The sequence below is a fragment of the Gobio gobio genome (assembly GCF_949357685.1).
Source record: "Gobio gobio genome assembly, chromosome: 13".
In the NCBI taxonomy this organism is placed as follows: Eukaryota; Metazoa; Chordata; class Actinopteri; order Cypriniformes; family Gobionidae; genus Gobio; species Gobio gobio.
The window spans coordinates 10927873-10946510 of record NC_137106.1 but is presented as its reverse complement, the minus strand read 5'-3'; the positions used below and the strand labels follow the sequence as shown (position 1 = coordinate 10946510).

At 37.1% G+C, this 18638-nt stretch overlaps 1 protein-coding gene across 10 annotated transcripts in view; it reads right to left on the bottom strand.

Annotated features, from left to right (window-relative positions):
• Positions 1-18638, bottom strand: part of ktn1 (kinectin 1) — a 64969-nt gene that overhangs the window by 26627 nt on the left and 19704 nt on the right. For 6 of the 10 annotated variants that reach the window (XM_079832415.1, XM_079832418.1, XM_079832419.1 and 3 more), the window contains exons 3-17: positions 18453-18632; positions 17853-18005; positions 16209-16339; positions 15967-16080; positions 14731-14853; positions 14488-14600; positions 12660-12804; positions 6169-6253; positions 5870-6078; positions 5706-5774; positions 5582-5619; positions 1554-1644; positions 1390-1458; positions 1275-1303; positions 422-512 (exon numbers count right to left, since the gene is read on the bottom strand). In XM_079832415.1, coding sequence (XP_079688541.1) covers positions 422-512; positions 1275-1303; positions 1390-1458; positions 1554-1644; positions 5582-5619; positions 5706-5774; positions 5870-6078; positions 6169-6253; positions 12660-12804; positions 14488-14600; positions 14731-14853; positions 15967-16080; positions 16209-16339; positions 17853-18005; positions 18453-18632 — 1640 coding nt within the window. The remainder of the gene's footprint in view (positions 1-421; positions 513-1274; positions 1304-1389; positions 1459-1553; positions 1645-5581; positions 5620-5705; positions 5775-5869; positions 6079-6168; positions 6254-12659; positions 12805-14487; positions 14601-14730; positions 14854-15966; positions 16081-16208; positions 16340-17852; positions 18006-18452; positions 18633-18638) is intronic. The other 4 variants (XM_079832417.1, XM_079832420.1, XM_079832421.1 and 1 more) reach the window with 1 other exon arrangement.

The window sequence follows — 18638 nt, the reverse complement described above, 5'->3', positions numbered from 1 at the left end:
CTCCTGTTACTTTAAGAGTTTATGCACAGAATCCAATTTACTGTTACACAACATGCGGTTTCTCTCAGCTATTTAAGCTCCAAAACTGACTGTTTACCCGAATACTCGCCAAGATGGACATTTTATGTATTTGACTGTTTAAGAGCAATAAGCCAAGAAAATGAACTCAATTTGGTACTCGCAAACTGTTTGAGAGGCGACTTTACATAGAACAGTGGTGCATGTGCGCACGAATGACTAAAAGTAAGCACAATACAAGCACTGTTCAACCGGAGCGAATGAGATGAGCGAGCTGAACGCGCAGCTGGTATCGTGTATCGCTACTGTTTCATATATTTCAGTATCGATACATACCGAAATATTCATATTTTTGACAACACCATAAAAACCATATGATCTAAAACTGAATTGTCTTGTTTACCTTTAGTTCCTCTTCCTTATTGGCCACCTGAATGAGACTGGACTCCAGCAAAGTCTCCACCGTTTTAACCTTCTCGTCACGCTGCTGAAGGCTAAGGACACATATGACAAACATTAATTAATGCTCTATAATAAACAATGTCACCGCTTGTATACTGACAGGAAGAACTTACATTTTAGGCAATTTTCCACACAAAGTGTTGTGTTTTGACATAAAACTTTGCCAATGCTACTTAGAAACGCGAAATAAACTTATTTCAACTCTGAATTATACTTTCATTATGAATCTCCTTTTCATTTCACAAGTGCCTCTAAAAAAAAACCATGATGTAGATTTTCATATGTTAATTTTCCTATTGCATTCTACTTTATGTCTTTTATAGTTTAGATACTGTACACTTGTAATAACAGACAAACTATAATACCAAAGTAATCATCAAAATCAACTGGTTATTACTATTCACCAGTCAGAGAAGCAATCCAAAGGTTAAATCTCTACTGTAAATCACATTATATATATATTTTATACTTATATTTTTAAGTCTCAAAATGTATAGCTTGTGTTGTAAATGCAATGTTTAGAATGCTGTAAATCAATTCAATGTATTACTTTTTTGGACAAAATATTTCAATATTATAGATTTTTAATACTGGCCATAAAACATGGGTTTCATTTATACTTTTTTTTGCTAGACAATTTTTTTTATGTTCTGCCCAATATTAAAATCAGTATCAGTAATATGAAGGGAAAAAAAAGGGTTACCGGTATGAACCAGAATTTTAATATCAGTACAGCACTAGTGTGCACTATATTATGTTTACATTTCTAACCATCTTCTTATTAATGCACTCACCCCTGCTGAAGTTGATCCACAGATACAACCTGGGGAAAGAGAAGATACGACTGTGTGCGTTAATGTTTAAAATGTATTAGTGGATTCGTGGAAAGAAAAGCAACTGAAGTCTAACCTGATCAGAAATCTGTGCCTGCAGATTCTGGAGGTCAGCCTTCAATGTCAGATTCTCATTGTGCATGGCCTGCAGAGTGCAGAGAGAACCATGTGTTTATTACACTGCGGAAATCAAACTTCAGTTAAACCGGTGTGAGCTAAAACGACGGTGGTGCCACTTGCCTGCATGTTGGTCTCCTTGCTGGCGCCGCTGCTCCTCTCGGCATTAAGGGAATCTTCCAGACTCTTTCTCTGTAGCTCTTTTTCAGCCAGGCTAATGAGAGACACATGCGAGATAAAGTATAATGAGGTTTAAGACAGCTGACCGCCTTGAACTGCATCCCAACCATGTGATGCGTGATAAAGCGGTAAGTGATAAATCCGTTCCATGTTAGGACTTTTGGCGGAAAGCAGGTCTAATTGGCCCAAATCCCACTCCACATAGCTGTATATTAACCATAAAATACTGTACAGTCTTCATAAGCTGTGTTTCTTTAATGTGGCATCAGGCCTGTTTCACACTGCAAGCATAATAATGCTTTCACACAGTGCGTTTTAGTTTTATTAGCTGTTGTTATTTATTAGTTTGAAATGTATTAAATTTATACACTACCATTCAAAAGTGTGAGGTCAGTAAGACTTAAAAAAAAAAGAAATGAATACTTTCAAATTGGTCAAAAGGGACAGTAAAGATTTCAACAGAAAACGTTATATTTCAAATAAACGTTTTTCGACTAACAGTTGTTCATTTAAGCCATTAGTCGACTAAACGCATGTTTATATTAATTTCATTACTAAATACTAAACCATAATGAGGCTTTAATTTATATAGACACCGCACTCAAGCGCACGAATAAAGCTACTACAAAGCACCGGCAAAAGTAATGATCATGAATGAAGGAAAACGTAGTTCATTTTTAATAAACCAGTGTTTTCGGTGTTAGTGTGGGCTGCAAAGCTGAAGTATATGACACTGACTCGCTATCTCCGCAATGGACACACCTTTAGAGAGAAATGCACCTTTCATACGGATTACATAATCAGAAAGTTTTTGTTTTGTTTTTTTAATTGGTTCATTTTAAAGTAGACATTTCAAGCTTTCTATGGATATATTTCTCCTGTCGGAAGAGTGTCAGAACAAGAAATGTAATGAGACGAACGTTCTGTGTGTTCCTTATTGGCTCTGTCGTTTACTTGCATCGTCACTTTTGGGTTTTTTTTCTCGTGCACTGGTTCGCTAGCTGAACAGCCAATCAGAATGATCAGAAGGCCCGACTGACCGACGAGCGCCGACGCAGATTCAACATGTTGAATCAGCCGAAAAATAGCCAATGAGGACCAACTTCAGCCGATGGTGCGGAACACAGAGAAAACTTAGTCGGCCGACCCATGAAAACTGCCCGACGGCCAACCGCCGACTTGGTGTGTTCCGAGCTTAAGGCAAGTAGCCTATACACTGAGTTTCGGTTCATTTTTGTGACGCACTCCAGTTCACGGACACGGTTTGTTTTGTTTGTTTGTTTTTTCCCCCCGTTAATTCAAATGATTATTCGATTATTATAATGATTATCGGTATTACTCTTATCTGTATGACCAAAAATTTGTATTTTCGCTGTTATCAGGAAAAAAGTGATTGCACCGGCTAATACTTTAGCTTCCACACTCTGCACAACACTTGAATATGCGCCTAATAATAGCGCACATTTATCTAGGTTGGCATTAGAGCGAGAAGCCATGTAAAGTTGCTACTACTTGCATGTTTCAAATAAGCCTAAAAAAATTTAGGTCGATGAATGATAGGCGAAGGTTTGGAGTTCCTGCCCGACATACTTTAATTACCACAAGAACCCACCGCTAGGGGTGTGACGGTTAGTATATAACCGTGAGACCGACGGTTATAGTTAAACACCGTCATTAGAACTCTATAACCGCCAAAACAGTGTTATTAAAATATTTTTTACAAACATAAAAATAAAAAACATTTTTTAGTTAGGTTCCCTCAGCTTACGAGGGAAACGGAGGCGGAGTTAGTGGTGCTTCGGAGGCTGCTACTGCTGGAGATGATTCGGGAGAGGTCTGTGCACCACCCCCTACCAAGAAGAGAAATCTTGGAGATCTCCTTAATAAACGGAGGTCTGAAATCTCTGCCCCTTTGCCAATCAGAGCGCGCGCTGACACGGAGTTAGCCCGCTATCTCCAAGAACAACCAATTGACTCTACGGCTAATCCACTAGCATGGTGGAGAGACAATGAAACACGCTATCCGCTCTTAGCAAAATTGGCACGTAAATAAATGTGCATTTGTGCTACAAGCACAGCATCAGAGCGAGTTTTTAGCACTGCGGGTAACATAGCTACCCCTGTCAGATCGTCAATAAAACCAAGTAAAGTGAACATGGTGTTCCTGTCACGGAACTTGGAAGTCGAAAAAGATTAGGAATTTAAAATGTCAGTGCACTTTTTTTGTTTCCAGTATTTAGTTAGTTTAATTAAGGTAAAGGCGAACAACAGTCGTTGTTCGACTTTTTTCTTTTTCTTTGGTAAAGGTATGTAGATTTTATCATTTGTAATTTAGGCCTAGGCTACTCATTCATTTTTATGCAGCTCTTATAGAATTTAAGTAGCCTACTTGTTTTAAAGGATTAGTTTACAGTGTGTGGTTTATTTAAAACATAGCATGTTCTTTGCAAAGTTTTTTTTGGTTGTTAAGGATTTGTTTACTGTGTGTATATAAAGAAACATCTGACTCACATCATAACCGTCATCACCAATTCTGAAACCGCCACACCCCTACCCACCGCAGTGTTAATTTTGACAGCAAATTTTTTTTTTAGTCAAAGTCTTTTGACTAAAATGCCATTTAGTTTTAGTCATATTTTAGGCACCTGAATTGTTTTTAGTTTTAGTCGAATAAATCTACAGTAGATTTAGTCTCCTAAAATCTAATTAGTTTAGTTCAATTGTAATACATTAAGCATTTAAGCATTACATAACCGACTGTCACTTCAACTTACATTTTGACATCATTTTGTTTTTGACATTAAAAATACAAGAAAGCTCAATTCACTTTGTCTTTTTTTAAAAAACAGCTTTCTCGTTTTTATAACTTTGTATTTCTAAATGTTTTATAACCACCTGAATTAATCATGAATTACAGTGGAAATACATGTTTATAAGGCATTTATTAACATACTGAGTAACTATTACTATATGCCTAAATAATAAGATGTATAAACGTACATTTAAATAGTTTATTAATCCTTTACTTACACTTTCTAAATGATCTGATGAGAAAGTATAAAGTATGAAAATACAATTATTAAACACATTATAGATATGTTTATAAATCAAGAATTAAGCATTTATAGTTGTATTTATAAACTGCCTATTAATGTATATTAATGCTTTATAAATGATGAATTAACTATTTACTAATGCTTCATAGCGTGTAGTTATTATAAAGTGTTACCAAGTAGCTTTTATAAACATGCATTAGAAAAAAAAAACATTACTGGTTTGCAGAAAAAACACTGACATATTTTAAGATATGTCAGTGCAAGTTGCTTTCAGTTAAAACAGCTCAAACATGCAATTTAATCTGGGACTAGCTTAAACCTTGTCTGTGAAACCTGGGGCTAGTCGACTAATGTTTAGTCGACTATTAGGGGGAAACCCTACAATAATTACTGTAATATTTATCTAATAAATGCAGCAGGAGAGACTTCTCTCAAAAACACTTTAAAATCTTACCAATAACCTTTGAACCGTAGTGTTAGATTTCACCTTTATGATTAGCGCATCAAACGAAGCACAAACTAAACTGTCAAAGACACGTTGAACTAGTGCAGCAAGCTAGACAGCTACAAAATACACACATTCTGCTGTCAGATCTCTGAGATCTATGGAGTATTCGTTTAATAAAGGCTATAAATTGTGTAACGGCTGTCATTAGTTGGCCACTGAGTGATTACAAACTTACATTTATGCAAATGGTAATTAATCAACACAGAATGGAATTTAAATCCCAAAGTGTTGCTTCAAATGGCTTAAATCATTTGAATTCCCTCAGATTTACTGAATATAAAGTTGTATTTGTGTCTGTCACTGCAACAGCATACACACACCCCAAAATGGGTGGCAAAATATATTTGAACTGCGGTGCAGTGTGAAACAGGCCTATAAAACAAGTAAGCTTTGAGGTGATCACTTACAGTTTTTGTAGCTCATCGAAATGTGATACTGTCGTAGCCTAAAAGAAAAAAAGAGGACTCAAAAATTAATGTCCACTGACAAGCAGAGACAGATTCACCCTCATCCACCAGCCTACACACATACCTGAGCGTTGAGCTGAGTCTGAAGATTATCAATCTGAACTTTCAGCGTTTTTTTTTCATTAAGAAGATCCTGCAAACGACAACATTGTGCGATGATCAGCAGCGATATAACATGCAGACACGCTTCTGTTGAGTTTGAGGAGTAAAGTGACTAGTAAGAGGTACCTGGACTTGCTCCTGTAGTTGGTCGTCGGGCTGCATGGTGTGCTTCGATGCCTCCAGCAGTTGCCTGACCTTCTGCTCCAGCTGCATGACCTTCTGCTGCTCCTGCTCCTTGAAGAAGATTGAGTCTTTCAGGCTGCTGTGAAGATTCTGGATCTCCTTGTTTTTAGTGGTCATCTCGCTCTCCACAGTCATCAGCTTATTCTGCAGCTCTGAGATGGACACAGGAGAAACGTGTTGAGTGGCCAGTGCAGAACATTTGATGTTTTTAAGGTGGTGTGTGGCTGTGCACGTATTTCTACCTTGTTTAGCGGCCTGGAGCTTTTCTCTCTCTGAGCTCACGTTGTGTAAATAGTTCTGCAGATCTTCCCAACTACGTTTCGCATCCTGCAACAAAAGATGCAAAACCGTTTAGTGGTGGGGATTACTTCAGGGTTTTTCTTGGGTCAAAAGTGGTCTTCGGTGGTGCCGGACGAACACAATACACAATAAATCCAAATTTAAATCGCACATTTAAATACAGTTGTCAATCCAGAAACTTTGCAATGTGTAGTTAGCAGCATGAAATATATATATATATATATATATATATATATATATATATATATATATATATGTATTATATACTGAAAGCGAGCAAATATCGCTTCCATTATAAATCACTGAAGCTGTCATTTATTTCAGTTCAACACGATGCACACAAAGCTGCACTCTTGCGAAAACTCCCGTTATAATCAATGAAGCTGTCTACGCTGTGCAATGAATCTCTTATTCACATCATGTTTATACTTTGTTGGTTATAATGAAAGTATTAGCTGGCACGGAGAACTTGTGCTGAACAAAAACTCCAGTGTTTTGAGAGGTGTTGAGCAGATTCTGACTAACTTAGGCCCAATCTAGAGTGACCAGACGTCCCCGTTTTCTGGGGACAGTCCCGTTTTTTTGTGTTCTGTCCCCAATATTGTCCCCGTTTTACAGCTCGTTCAAATCAACCCGCAGATATATTGCAAAAAAACGCCAAACCAACATACAGCATCTGCTGGTTATAAGAGCAATCGTAGTGATTATTTTCACCAGCAGATGGCGCTGTGAGATACACTGCCTCTACTTGGTCGGTCGCGCGCCGCTTCTACTCCATGAAGAACGTAATCGAGAGCAGAACGCCAATATCGTCAAATATCAAAAGAAACATCGTTATCGCTTTAAAGGTAGTAACATACCATATATTCATGTTAAATTTAATTAATACATTTTGTATGTGCTTTATAACAGAGCCTCGACAGGATGTGGGACTGTTTTGTCCCCAAAAGTTCCGCAGTCACAAAGCAGTGATTACCATCTTAACTATAAAATAACCTAAACAATTACACTTGCAACAAATACATGTGCAGAATACACATACTTTCTACTTAAAATATGCAAACTAACACGACCAATTAAAGATAGTAAGAGCTATTTTCAACCACAAACGTAACAAAACATTTGAAGTTAAAAAAGCTATTTATATAGCCTAGAATAAACTTGTGAAAATTAAAATATTAAATACAATTATAAAATGTTAAAATGTGTTAAATAGTTTTATTTATCATATTTATGTTGTTTTATTTTTGTAATGCGTTTATAGCCATATTATAATATTGTTTTGAACTGCTCGTTAAGGTTACTATAAACTGTTTTCATTGTTTTTGGTTTTGCAGGTGCATTGAATTGTATTAAATCCAGACCAAAAATCCTAATAATCAAACTAAATCATAATAATTATTAATGTTAATAATAATATAGGGAGCCCACAACTACAACAACAAATAGAATTCAAAAATGTATTGTCCCTGTTTTTTAATTAAAAGATAATAAAAAATTTGATTTTAGTTATATTTTGACCACTCAAACAGGAAATGTTCCCGGTTTCCATTTCAGAAATCTGGTCATCTCCCTCGGGTCAATGAATAAATAAAAAAAATCTGCGATAGGAGTGTGTGTGTGTGTGTGTGTGTCCAGAAATGGGATGATAGTTTCATCCTTATATCTGCTATATAACACAATATTTTGTAGTGCAGAGATTGTTTATGTTAGTGAATAAAAACATAGATCCGCTAGTCTATTTATTTTCTCATTGAAACCAAAGATGTTAATCAGTGATTGTATATCAAGAACAGGGACACATTAGGGGGCATTTCGTTTTGTGATTTCAACGGAATGAATAGTCTCCGCAACAGCAAGCGATTGAAGCGCTCGTCTGTGCATGAGCCAACGATACTGAAAACAGCGCCACAAGCTCTGCATGATTTCAAAAACGCATTCCCGCGCCAGATCGACTCTTATTTAACTCGACTAATCAACTAGAGATGCTTAATTTGTATTACATACAACAACTCAAGCTGCAAGAAAAGCCGCTATCTGACACCATGACGGCTGCTGATACTCCGACAATGTAAACAAGCCGCTTCTTCGGCTTTTGCCTTGATACTAGGGATGCACCGATATGAACATTTTGGCCGATACCGATAACCGATATTTCTTAATATTTGAAAGCCGATAACCGATATATTGGCCGATAAATCTAAATACAAATTTTAATAAACTCTGAGAGCCTGATTACAAAAACAAAAGACTCACCATTAAAAGCCATGTCCCAAACACTTCAACATAAATCAAACCTATACACTACAGTAGCCTATTTGAACCAGTGTGAGATTCCTTACCTTTTCAAATTAATTTTACACTCCTATGGCCAAACATTTTTTTTTAACACTTTACAATAAGGTTTAATTTTTGTTAGTATTAGTTAACCAACAATGAATGAACAATACTTCAACAGGATTTATTAATTTTAGTTCATGTTAATCTCAACATATTCAGACCCAAAGTTGTGTATTTTAACATTAGGTATGAACTGTGAATGGACTGTTACAAAACACAAACATTTTATTACTAAAAGAAACAAAGGTTATTACTCTCTGTTTGTTCATGATAGTTAATGCATTAATAAAATGAGACCTTATTTGTAAAATGTTACCAAAAATTATATTGTCTAAAAAATAAAAATAATATACCTAAATAATGCAAACAAGTAATTGAACAGCATTACTTAGGCTGCATAATAAAGAATCAGAATGCAAGTGCATGAATTAACCTCCGCACAGACGATAAAGAAATGGTTTTAATCAAACCATATTGTTGATTGAAATGATACGAGAACAATAAAAGTGCTAATTATAAAAAAATAATGCTTCTGTGTTTTTGAAAAAAAAAAATATGTTTAATATTACAGTAATAGTAAACATCTGTAATATTAGTCTAGTCTATTAGGAATAATGTTGCTGTTTGAGAGCGCGCTGAAGCTGGAGAGAATGAACGAACAACCATAAACTGAAGCGCTTAGAAGTTTAATTAACAACTAAACGCATATGAGAACAATCAGATATTTATACAAAATAAATATAATATTACAACTTATATTAGCACAAAATCACGCATAGGTGAAGGGTTATAACTCCTGTGGATGCTCTTCCCCTGTTTGAGAGCGTGCTGAAACTTAAGATGATCACCGGTACAGTGAAGCACTGCGGGTTATTGACTTAACGAAACACATCCTATATGACATTAATCAGATGTTTATACTACAAAAACGTAATATTACGACTTACATATGCTTAAAATGACGCGAATGCACAAGCGAACTTGACTGTGCTGGTCAGAATGCGTTGTTGACGCTTCCCACAACAGCGCGCTGAAAAACAACTAAACCCAGAGAATTCACTACGTTTTATAACAGAAATATTCTCATTGCAGTGTTATGTATAGGACAGTCCCAGTAGTTATTAATGCTGTGCATTTCTGTTTGAAATGCGCGCGCCGGTACAATGAAGTGCTTTACTGCATCGTTAATTAATTCAACCAAACGCATCGTATATGGGATTATATACACAAAATAATAAATATAATATTACAACTTACAATGGCACAAAAGGCTGTGAATGCACAAGCAAACTTGACTGTGCTCGTCATGAAGGTGTAACTCCGTGGGCGCGCGCTGAAGCTAAAGACCGGTACAATGAAGTGCTTTACTGCATCGTTTATTAACTCAACCAAACGCATCCTATATGATATTACATACACAGAATAATAATAAATATAATATTACAACTTACAATGGCACAAAAGGCTGTGAATGCACAAGCGAACTTGACTGTGCTCGTCATGAAGGTGTAACTCCGTGGGCGTGCTCTTCCCTCAACAAACGCGCTGAAACACAACGCTCTTTTACAGCCTATTCTATTCTCATTATCATTTTATGTAGATTATAGAAGACTTGCGCTGCACATGTTGCACATAACTGTATTTTCCTTTTCGAAGTGATTCCAAACATATTTAGAGCAATTCAAACCCATCATGGTGGACAGCGCGTCCGTCTCAGCTGAAGGAAATAATACATTATCTATCGGCTTGACTATATCGGTCAAATTTTCTTATTGGACCGATAACGATAACATAAAAAATAATCATTTATCGGCCGATAACGATATGTTGCCGATATATCGTGCATCCCTACTTGATACTGTGGGTTAGACACAATTGCACACTGACGCGGACAACAACGCAGAAGTATAAATGAAAACCAACACGTAGAGGATATGGCGTAGGTCCGACGCAGAAGTATAAATCAGCCTTTAGCCCAATCCCGATTCTATTTTATACCCCTTTGCCTACCCTACCCCTTGCCCCTTGAAACAAAAAAAATATTCTGCTAAGAAATGGGACACCACTACTACACCATTACACGTCATCATACACCATTTCTTTTATTAGTGTCCTGTAACATTTAACCAGTATGAACAGCAATGAAGTGTACATATCTAACATAAATAAGGCGCGGGCACGTTTAACAGATTACTCACTCCCAACGTTGCTTTGCGCTATATTTGGACTTTAAAAAATGGCACTTGTTTTCAGGCCTTCGAGTTTCCCCAAGACGATACAAAATGATACACAACATAAGACTGGTGGAGCAGTTTTTCCATTGGGACAAACTCTTTGTTTAACGCCGATCGAAGCAGGTCGGTACAGATATGGTTTCGTTTTCAACTGTGGTGCTGCGATAACAGAGCAGTTAACCTCAACAGTTGTTGCCTTGGTAACACAAGAGTTTACAAACGATACGTGATGTAAATAATGACTGCGTTATTTCGTTTAACTGTATTATTAATTTATGTTCACATCACTCAAGCTACGGAGAAACTGGCAGCCAGGCAACACATAAGTGATCGATCCCAAGTGGCAACATCACTACACTCATTCTAGCCCGAAAAATCTTTGTTTGAAGGGCTATCTGGCCCTTCCCTTTACCCCTACCACTCCAGCCAAAAGAGAATCGAGACACCCCTACCCCTTCACGTGAACGCGCAAAACGAAGGGGTAGGGGAAAGGGAAGGTGGTAAGGGGTATAAATTAAATTGGGCCTTAAATGCATTTGATTGATTCACAGAGAGCTTACACAAACACTCACAGGAGATTTTAAAGAGTACAGCAGGTACCGGTACAGCAGAATTATCGTCACATTAAATGATCAAATATCTCTTTGGCGGGACAAAGAATATTTTTCGAAACCAAAATTATTTGAAATACGGACAAAACCCTGTTCAAACGGATTTTTCTTGAGACGTTAAAAAGAAGATAAGCTGTTTTCAACGTTAGTTTTTTAAGTAGCAGTGTATGGAAAATTGTTTGAAAATGAAAATACAAAAAAATAAAATAAATTCACAATCCATAAAGTGCACACACAAACACACACTCCTTGAGATTCCCTCTGTCTTTAGCACAGAAAAATCCAATACATTTTAGCAAATCGGTTGGTTTGGATGGCTTGTTTAACCAAATCAATTAACTTCAATGAATAGGTCAAATAAAATACATTTTTAAAATGTAAGGTAACACTATTTTAAGGTCATGTAGTTACACTTTACTACATGTACGTATTATAGTAATACCAGTCAATTATGCATAATTACAAGTAACTAACCCTAAACTAAACTCCAACCGTAACATTATATATTAGGTACATGTAGTTATTTAGTATTACTCAGTACTCAGTACACTTTACAAAATAAAGTGTAGCCAAATTTAAATTAGGTACTTAAATTAACGAGTAAATATTTAAACAAATAAATCAGATTTTCCAATTATCATTTTGTTCATGGTCACAAAAGTCCAGGCTTACTTAACTGATGTCTTGGCAAAATAAAATAAAAATTGGTTAAACATTTCTGTTAAAAATCACAATGATTTTGTTTCAGAGGTTTACATAGTTAATTATTTGATATTTAATTGGGCGATATTTATTCAATTATTCAAGTCGGCTTAATTGAATTAAGCTGACTTTAAGTTAAAGTTAAATGTTGTCAAAAATAGATTTTTAATTATCTTAAAATCTGATAAATATTTACAATAATTGTTTTCTTTTTTTAAACAAATATTTAAAAAGTACTACTCATTTGTTTGTGCAGTTCTGACTGCATCTTGAAATCATAAGTATCTTCGCAAGCTATGCTGGTTTCATATTAATTTCCAAAACTCAAACTGAAGGCCAATTAGCACATCTGATCATGAATGGTTTAAGCTAAGAAGTCACACTTCTAAATTAGTGCAATGTAATAAGCTATTAATTGCACATTGCACATCATAAAACATGGCTAACTGATTTTGTAAATGCCTTATTTGGCGTTCTAAAAATAGTGGGATTGAGTTCAAAGATGTGTTTCGTGCAATGGCTTTGTGGGTGTGATGTGATCAGCACCTCCAGCTGGGACATATTCTGCTTGTAGTTGACTTCTAGGCCCTTCCGCTGCAACTCTTCCTGCTGAAGCTTGTTTTTGGTCTCCGCTAGCTCTTTCATCAGTCCGTTGTATTCCGAACGCAGTTTATTCAGCTCTGATGACTGCCTGAAAACACATTCAAATGGAAAACATCTAAGTTTGCAAAGATTGTGAAAAATTCCCAGTGTTTCCACCAATTTCAGTGCTTGAAAACGCCAAATGTCAGCGCCCTAAAGCGTCCATATTATGAGGAAATAAATTCTCTTTAGTCTTTTGAGAGAAAATGGTTTGATATTCTATGAGAATACTTTTGAGAAAACTTTTAAGTTTATTTTTAACAAGGTCCCTGATGATTTCAGTCTGAGCTTAAAGTGCCCCAATTATGCTTTCGCAAATATTACCTTTCATTCAGTGTGTAATATAGCCATTTGTGAATGTAAAAGGTCTGCAAAGTTAAAAATCAGCGTACACGAAAAATAAAGTTATTGTCTCCTACAAGAATGAATCAATTCTAAACTACCTACACGAGTCGTTAGCAATTCCAGTTTCACTTCCGTAACATACCTACATAGGTCTGTAACAAATTTTCATAATGCCAGCCTATGGTCTTCATTGGCTGTCCGCGAGCAGTGTCTACTTTGCCCCGCCATCAAACAATGTAGAGTTTGGTTCGTGTTGTCGACATGGCGCTGGGAATCCAGTGCTGCAAATCCACTTTGCTGTGCTTCAAAGGGGCGAGGACTCGTGCTGGAATTGATACGGTAAAACCGACGGCATTGTTAAATGTTCATATAAGCACTGAGGAAACCTCCGGAGCTGAAATTCAGTTATGGTAATGGCCGTTTCCTTTTCAACTCGCGAAGTAGACCAATTACAACAGACTAGGGCCCCATTTACAGTAGATGAGGAAGAAACGTCTCCATTTACACCTGGTGTTTCAATACGTGTCCACTTTTTGTCCTGATTTCTCGTCTGGCTAGTCGCTTCCCATTATGTTTACACATTAGGTCAGTAGGCGGAGAGTAGGTGGTCTTTTTTGTGGCTGTCTGAACACATTCGACCACATGAGCATTTACACTACGAAAGCAAATCCGGTTGAATGCATTTCTAACTACGTCTGGAAGTGTTCAAAAGTGAACACCATTTACACCTGTATTTAACGCTGGCTGCTTGTGATCCGATCGACCAAAACGCATCTTAATATCAAGTGTAAACAGGGCCTACTAGGTCATCTGACAAATCAGAGCAGAGTAAGCTCATGGAAAGGAGGAGTTTAAAGAGACTTTTTTGATTATGTGCAATGTATATAATGAGTATATTCAAGCGTTTTAGACGTTGGATGCATGTAAACCTGTTGTAGGAGAACTCCAAAACTTTAAAATAGCATAATAGGGGCACTTTAAAGAAATAGTTCATCCATGAATGACATTTCTGTCATCTGTTACTCACCTTTATATCGTTCTAAGACTTCCATTTATCTTTGAAACATAAATGAAGATATTTTTAATGAAACCTGAGAGTTCTCTATCCCTCCATTGAAAGTCCTTTCCACCAAAACAGAAAACTAAATGCTAAAAACTAAAAAGTTAATCTTTTGGGTTTCATTAAAAATATCCAAATTTGTCCTTCGAAAATGAGTCTTATGGGTTTGGAACAACATGAAGGCGAGTAAGTGATCACAACTTTCTTTTTTAGTGTTTACCCAGTGTTTAATTCCAAAAACCAGAGAAAGGCTGGAAAATGGCCAAAATTATGAAGATTTTTGGCACACAAATAAGTGGATGAAAATGGAAAAATTGTGGGACTCACTTGCTCTCCATCTGGTTGGTGGTGGAGCATCTCTCCACAGCATCTCTCAGGATGCCGTTCTCCTGCTGCAGCCGAGCGATCTGACTGTCCAGCTGTTCTCTTACCTGTTGGAACTGAAGAGAGAAAGTTCTCACACTAAACGTACTACGTCAAGCATGCCTCCTTCTGCTATTTCAATGACACAAGTGGTCAGATCAAATTGCACTATGCATGACAGTCTTATCAGTCAACTAGATTGATTACCTTAATCTGCATCTCCTGGTAGCTCTGAGCTTTAGCCTGCATGATGTCTTTATCTCTGGCAACACGATGTTCATGCAGCACAGACTCCACACGACCCGTCTTCTGCTTCTCAGCCTGCAGTTCCTGAAGTACCATTCAATAAATTACTACCATGATCATCAAATCAAAGCAAAGCTAACAGTAATATTTTGAATAACTGCGGCGTGCTTGTTTCACTTTGCACATTTTTTAAACTCTTTCAAAAATCTGAAAAATTATTACTACTACAATAGGCAATAATTGCTGTTAATTGCTAATTATTCAGAACCTTATTTCTCAGAAAATTAAATAAATGATTATATGAGCATTATTATATTGCATCACGATGCGGATGTGGATGAATCTGCATTGATGCAGTAATAGACTATAATCGATTATAGCCTACTGACGTTTCTATGACAATTCATCACATACACACTTCTCGCGCTAGCATAAAACGGCGGAGGGAGGCGAAACACAAAAGCGAGTAATAAAAAAAAAATGCACCCACTATTTTAACATTTAAATGTTACAATTTAAATGCAAGTGTGTGTGTGCACGCGTGCAAGGCTGCATGAGAGTGCGATTGCGTGTGTGTGCGTGCGAGTGTGTGAGCATTATTGTAACTTAAAGGGTTACTTCAACGGGGCGGTGCAGAGGAAAGTGAGTGTTTCAACTTTTCAATTAATTCCTATGAAAGTTTAGCTTCCACATGCGATCTGATAACACGCCAGACTGGACACGCGTTGTGAACGACTGTTTAAGTTGTGTTTGATGTTTGCAACATTCAGGAAGTGTACTTTCTTGGAGCAGATAAAAAAAAAGGGAATTCATATATCTGACTGCTTGTATTAATTGACAAAAATGTAGCCATGTGCAGAAATATTGACAATTGAGGATGCAACGCATCGTGATATCAGATTGAAGACATGTTAATCTTAAATCGGGAGACTAGTGATGATTCACACTCGTAATGAGCAGATTCATTTTATATGATGTTTATATGAACTGTGGCAGAAACAGAGTTTACAACCCTGGTTTGTGTGATTTGGTTATTTTCTAGTAATAAACATAATTTTTTTTTTTTCAAATATTACCCAATAAATCAATGTTCTATAAATAGAGTTGAAAATGTAATGAGATTCTTTCCGTGATATATATGAGGAACCTATTTTTGTTCATGGAGCTTGGTAAACATGAAAGACATAAATGACTAACCTGGCTTAACTGTTTGACTTTGCCCTTGGCGATGGACGCCTCCTCCTGTAGCGTGTTCAAAAGACGATCTTTCTCTGCGAGCTGCTGGGCTGAAGGCTCAAACTTAGCTGCAGACTAAGAAAACAAAACCAGAAAAGTCATCAGAAATTTGACTACTCAAACTTTCACTACTGAACATATTTCATTACTGCATGACAGCAAAACACACTAAACAAAAATAAAAGTGAAGCTCGTCCTCTAACCTTGTACCAGTTGTCCAAAGCATTGGGACTCTTGTCTCTGAGCAGCGAGACGAGACTGACCACATCGGAATCTGACAGCACCAGTCCACTCAGACTGGCCAGCAGCTCCTTCAGCTTCACCTCAGAGTTCTCTGCACAAAAACAGACACAAATCAGCCACCTGTTCACACCGCAGGCCGTCAGGAAATTACATTTAAAACCCTCCGTAGGCAGTATTTTATGCTGCCACCTAATATGCCTTCTTAGGCCAAATTCTAAGACAAGATTGCATGCATCCTTCGTGGAGAAGGCCATCCCATTATGCTTAGCAAGAGGCAAACAAATATTCCAAGATGGTGGAGAATGTGGGAGAAATGCTGATATTGAATATACTTAAATATACCACACCCCCTGTGGTGAAAATCAAGTTTTTTAAATGTTGTTTATATGTCTATGTGGTGTTTTTAATATGATTTCAGATAAACCATGTGCAAATTCATAAGCCAACACCATTGCTAAGTATTTTCTCCTTAAAACTGCAGTGAACCAAACGCAGTTTGTGTTCCTTGCGTCACAAACTACCTTGTAACCAATGTTATGGCAAAAATTAATTCATTGACATCACTAATAAGAGACAAACCATTTTCCAATTGTCTTTATAAAGATTTATTTTTCTTGCAAGAAAGAGCCAGTGTAGCCATTCGAGGCTGCCTTGAGTGTGAACTGGAGATACAATGAAACCACAAGCTTCTTATACCCCCCAATGTCTAAAACAACCCCTTCTCAGTAGTTTTCCATACATCTGTGGAAAACCCACTGAAGGTTTCGCCTTGATCAGGTTTCGCCTTGATCAAAAGGTGAGACACAATACACAAATGGTCCCCTTTCTCTGTCTTAAAACTCATTTAAATTATCTGACACCTTTAGATATCCCACTTTCCCCCCTGGGTCTCAGTGGGACTCAAACTCAAACATAAATCTTCTGTGATTAAATTTTTCCCCAACACCAATCACGTCAATGTGCGGGCAGGGCTTTAGCATATCATTAACTGCTGCGAAGCAGGGGAGTCTCAAGAGAAGCCAGGTTATCCTGGTATATTTTTCTGTTGATATGAAAAATTGGGTAAATTTAGCAATATAGCAGGTGAATTATGTATATGATGTATATTACGATGTTATGATGTCCTTCTCCACTGACGTTCTGTGATGTTCAAAGCTTTTCTAAGGATGCTGATTTTTAGAAGGCAGACGGAGATGGCGAACGGGAACATGGTTTGTGTAACATTAGCAACATATCTGTTTGATAACGTAGTCAAGCAAAAGGCTAATCATATCAATTATTGTTGTGTGTTAGACGTTGTAAAGAGCGATACTGTTATGCCGCGTTTACTGCAGTAAAGTTGACCCAACCGAGTGGATCTCTGAGCTGGTGTGAGTGGAGGCGGGGCTAATTTGCATATTCATGAATCCACGTATACTAAATGAAGCAAGGGTGTGGAGTTAGAATCAAGTTATTTTAAGGAATTAAGTTTTCAATAAAACAATAAAATATCAATATTTCAATATCAATAAAAATAGTTTAAAATAATTAAGATCTGACTATAATCCCCACATATTACATTTTTGTGTGCTACTGTTAAATGTGCATTAAAAGATGCCAAGTACCTTTGTTGGTTTCACTCTTCTGTTTCTTGCCCTGTTTGGTGGGCGCAGGAGCAGGAGGCGGAGTCTCGTTGTTTTGGTTGCTCTGGTGGTTCGCCGGGGCAGCAAAGTCAACCTGAGTGACTGGGGCAGAGGACTGGACATGTGCCTCATCCACTGAAACAAATATGACCACAGGAATCACTTAAGGAATAAGTTATACAAAACTAAAATTCTGTCATGTTTTTCCAAATGTGAGTTCACTTCATTTCGGAACACAAAAGAAGTTTAGAAGAATGTTCATGCGCTCTTTTCAATACAATAACAGTGGGGACGAACACTTTAAAGCAAAAAAAAGTCTTTAGAACATTTGTCATGAAAATATTTTTAGAATATGCAATTTAAATATGCATGAATGATATATGAAAGCATATAACCACTTTTATGGTGCTTTTTGCTGTTTTGGAGCTTGACCAACCCTTTACACACACAAAGGCAACAAAATTGCCCTTGGCTAGTACCTCTACAAAGTTTGGTGTCAGTAAGATTTTAATGTTTTTTTCTCACTGTTTACTCGACTGAGAATTTTATCCTCTAGTTTGTCTGATTTTGGTGTATTCCTACCAGTGACAACAGGTTCCACCTTCTGCTTCTTCTTTCTACGCCCACTGCCGCTAGAGGCGGTTGGTGGTGCTGCTGTAGCAACAGGGACGGCTCCATCCTGTACCTTTACCTCCATGATCACAGGCTCCTCCTTCAGCACAGGTGGAGACAGATCGAGCTTGATCTCAGGTGGATGCTCTTCTGTGT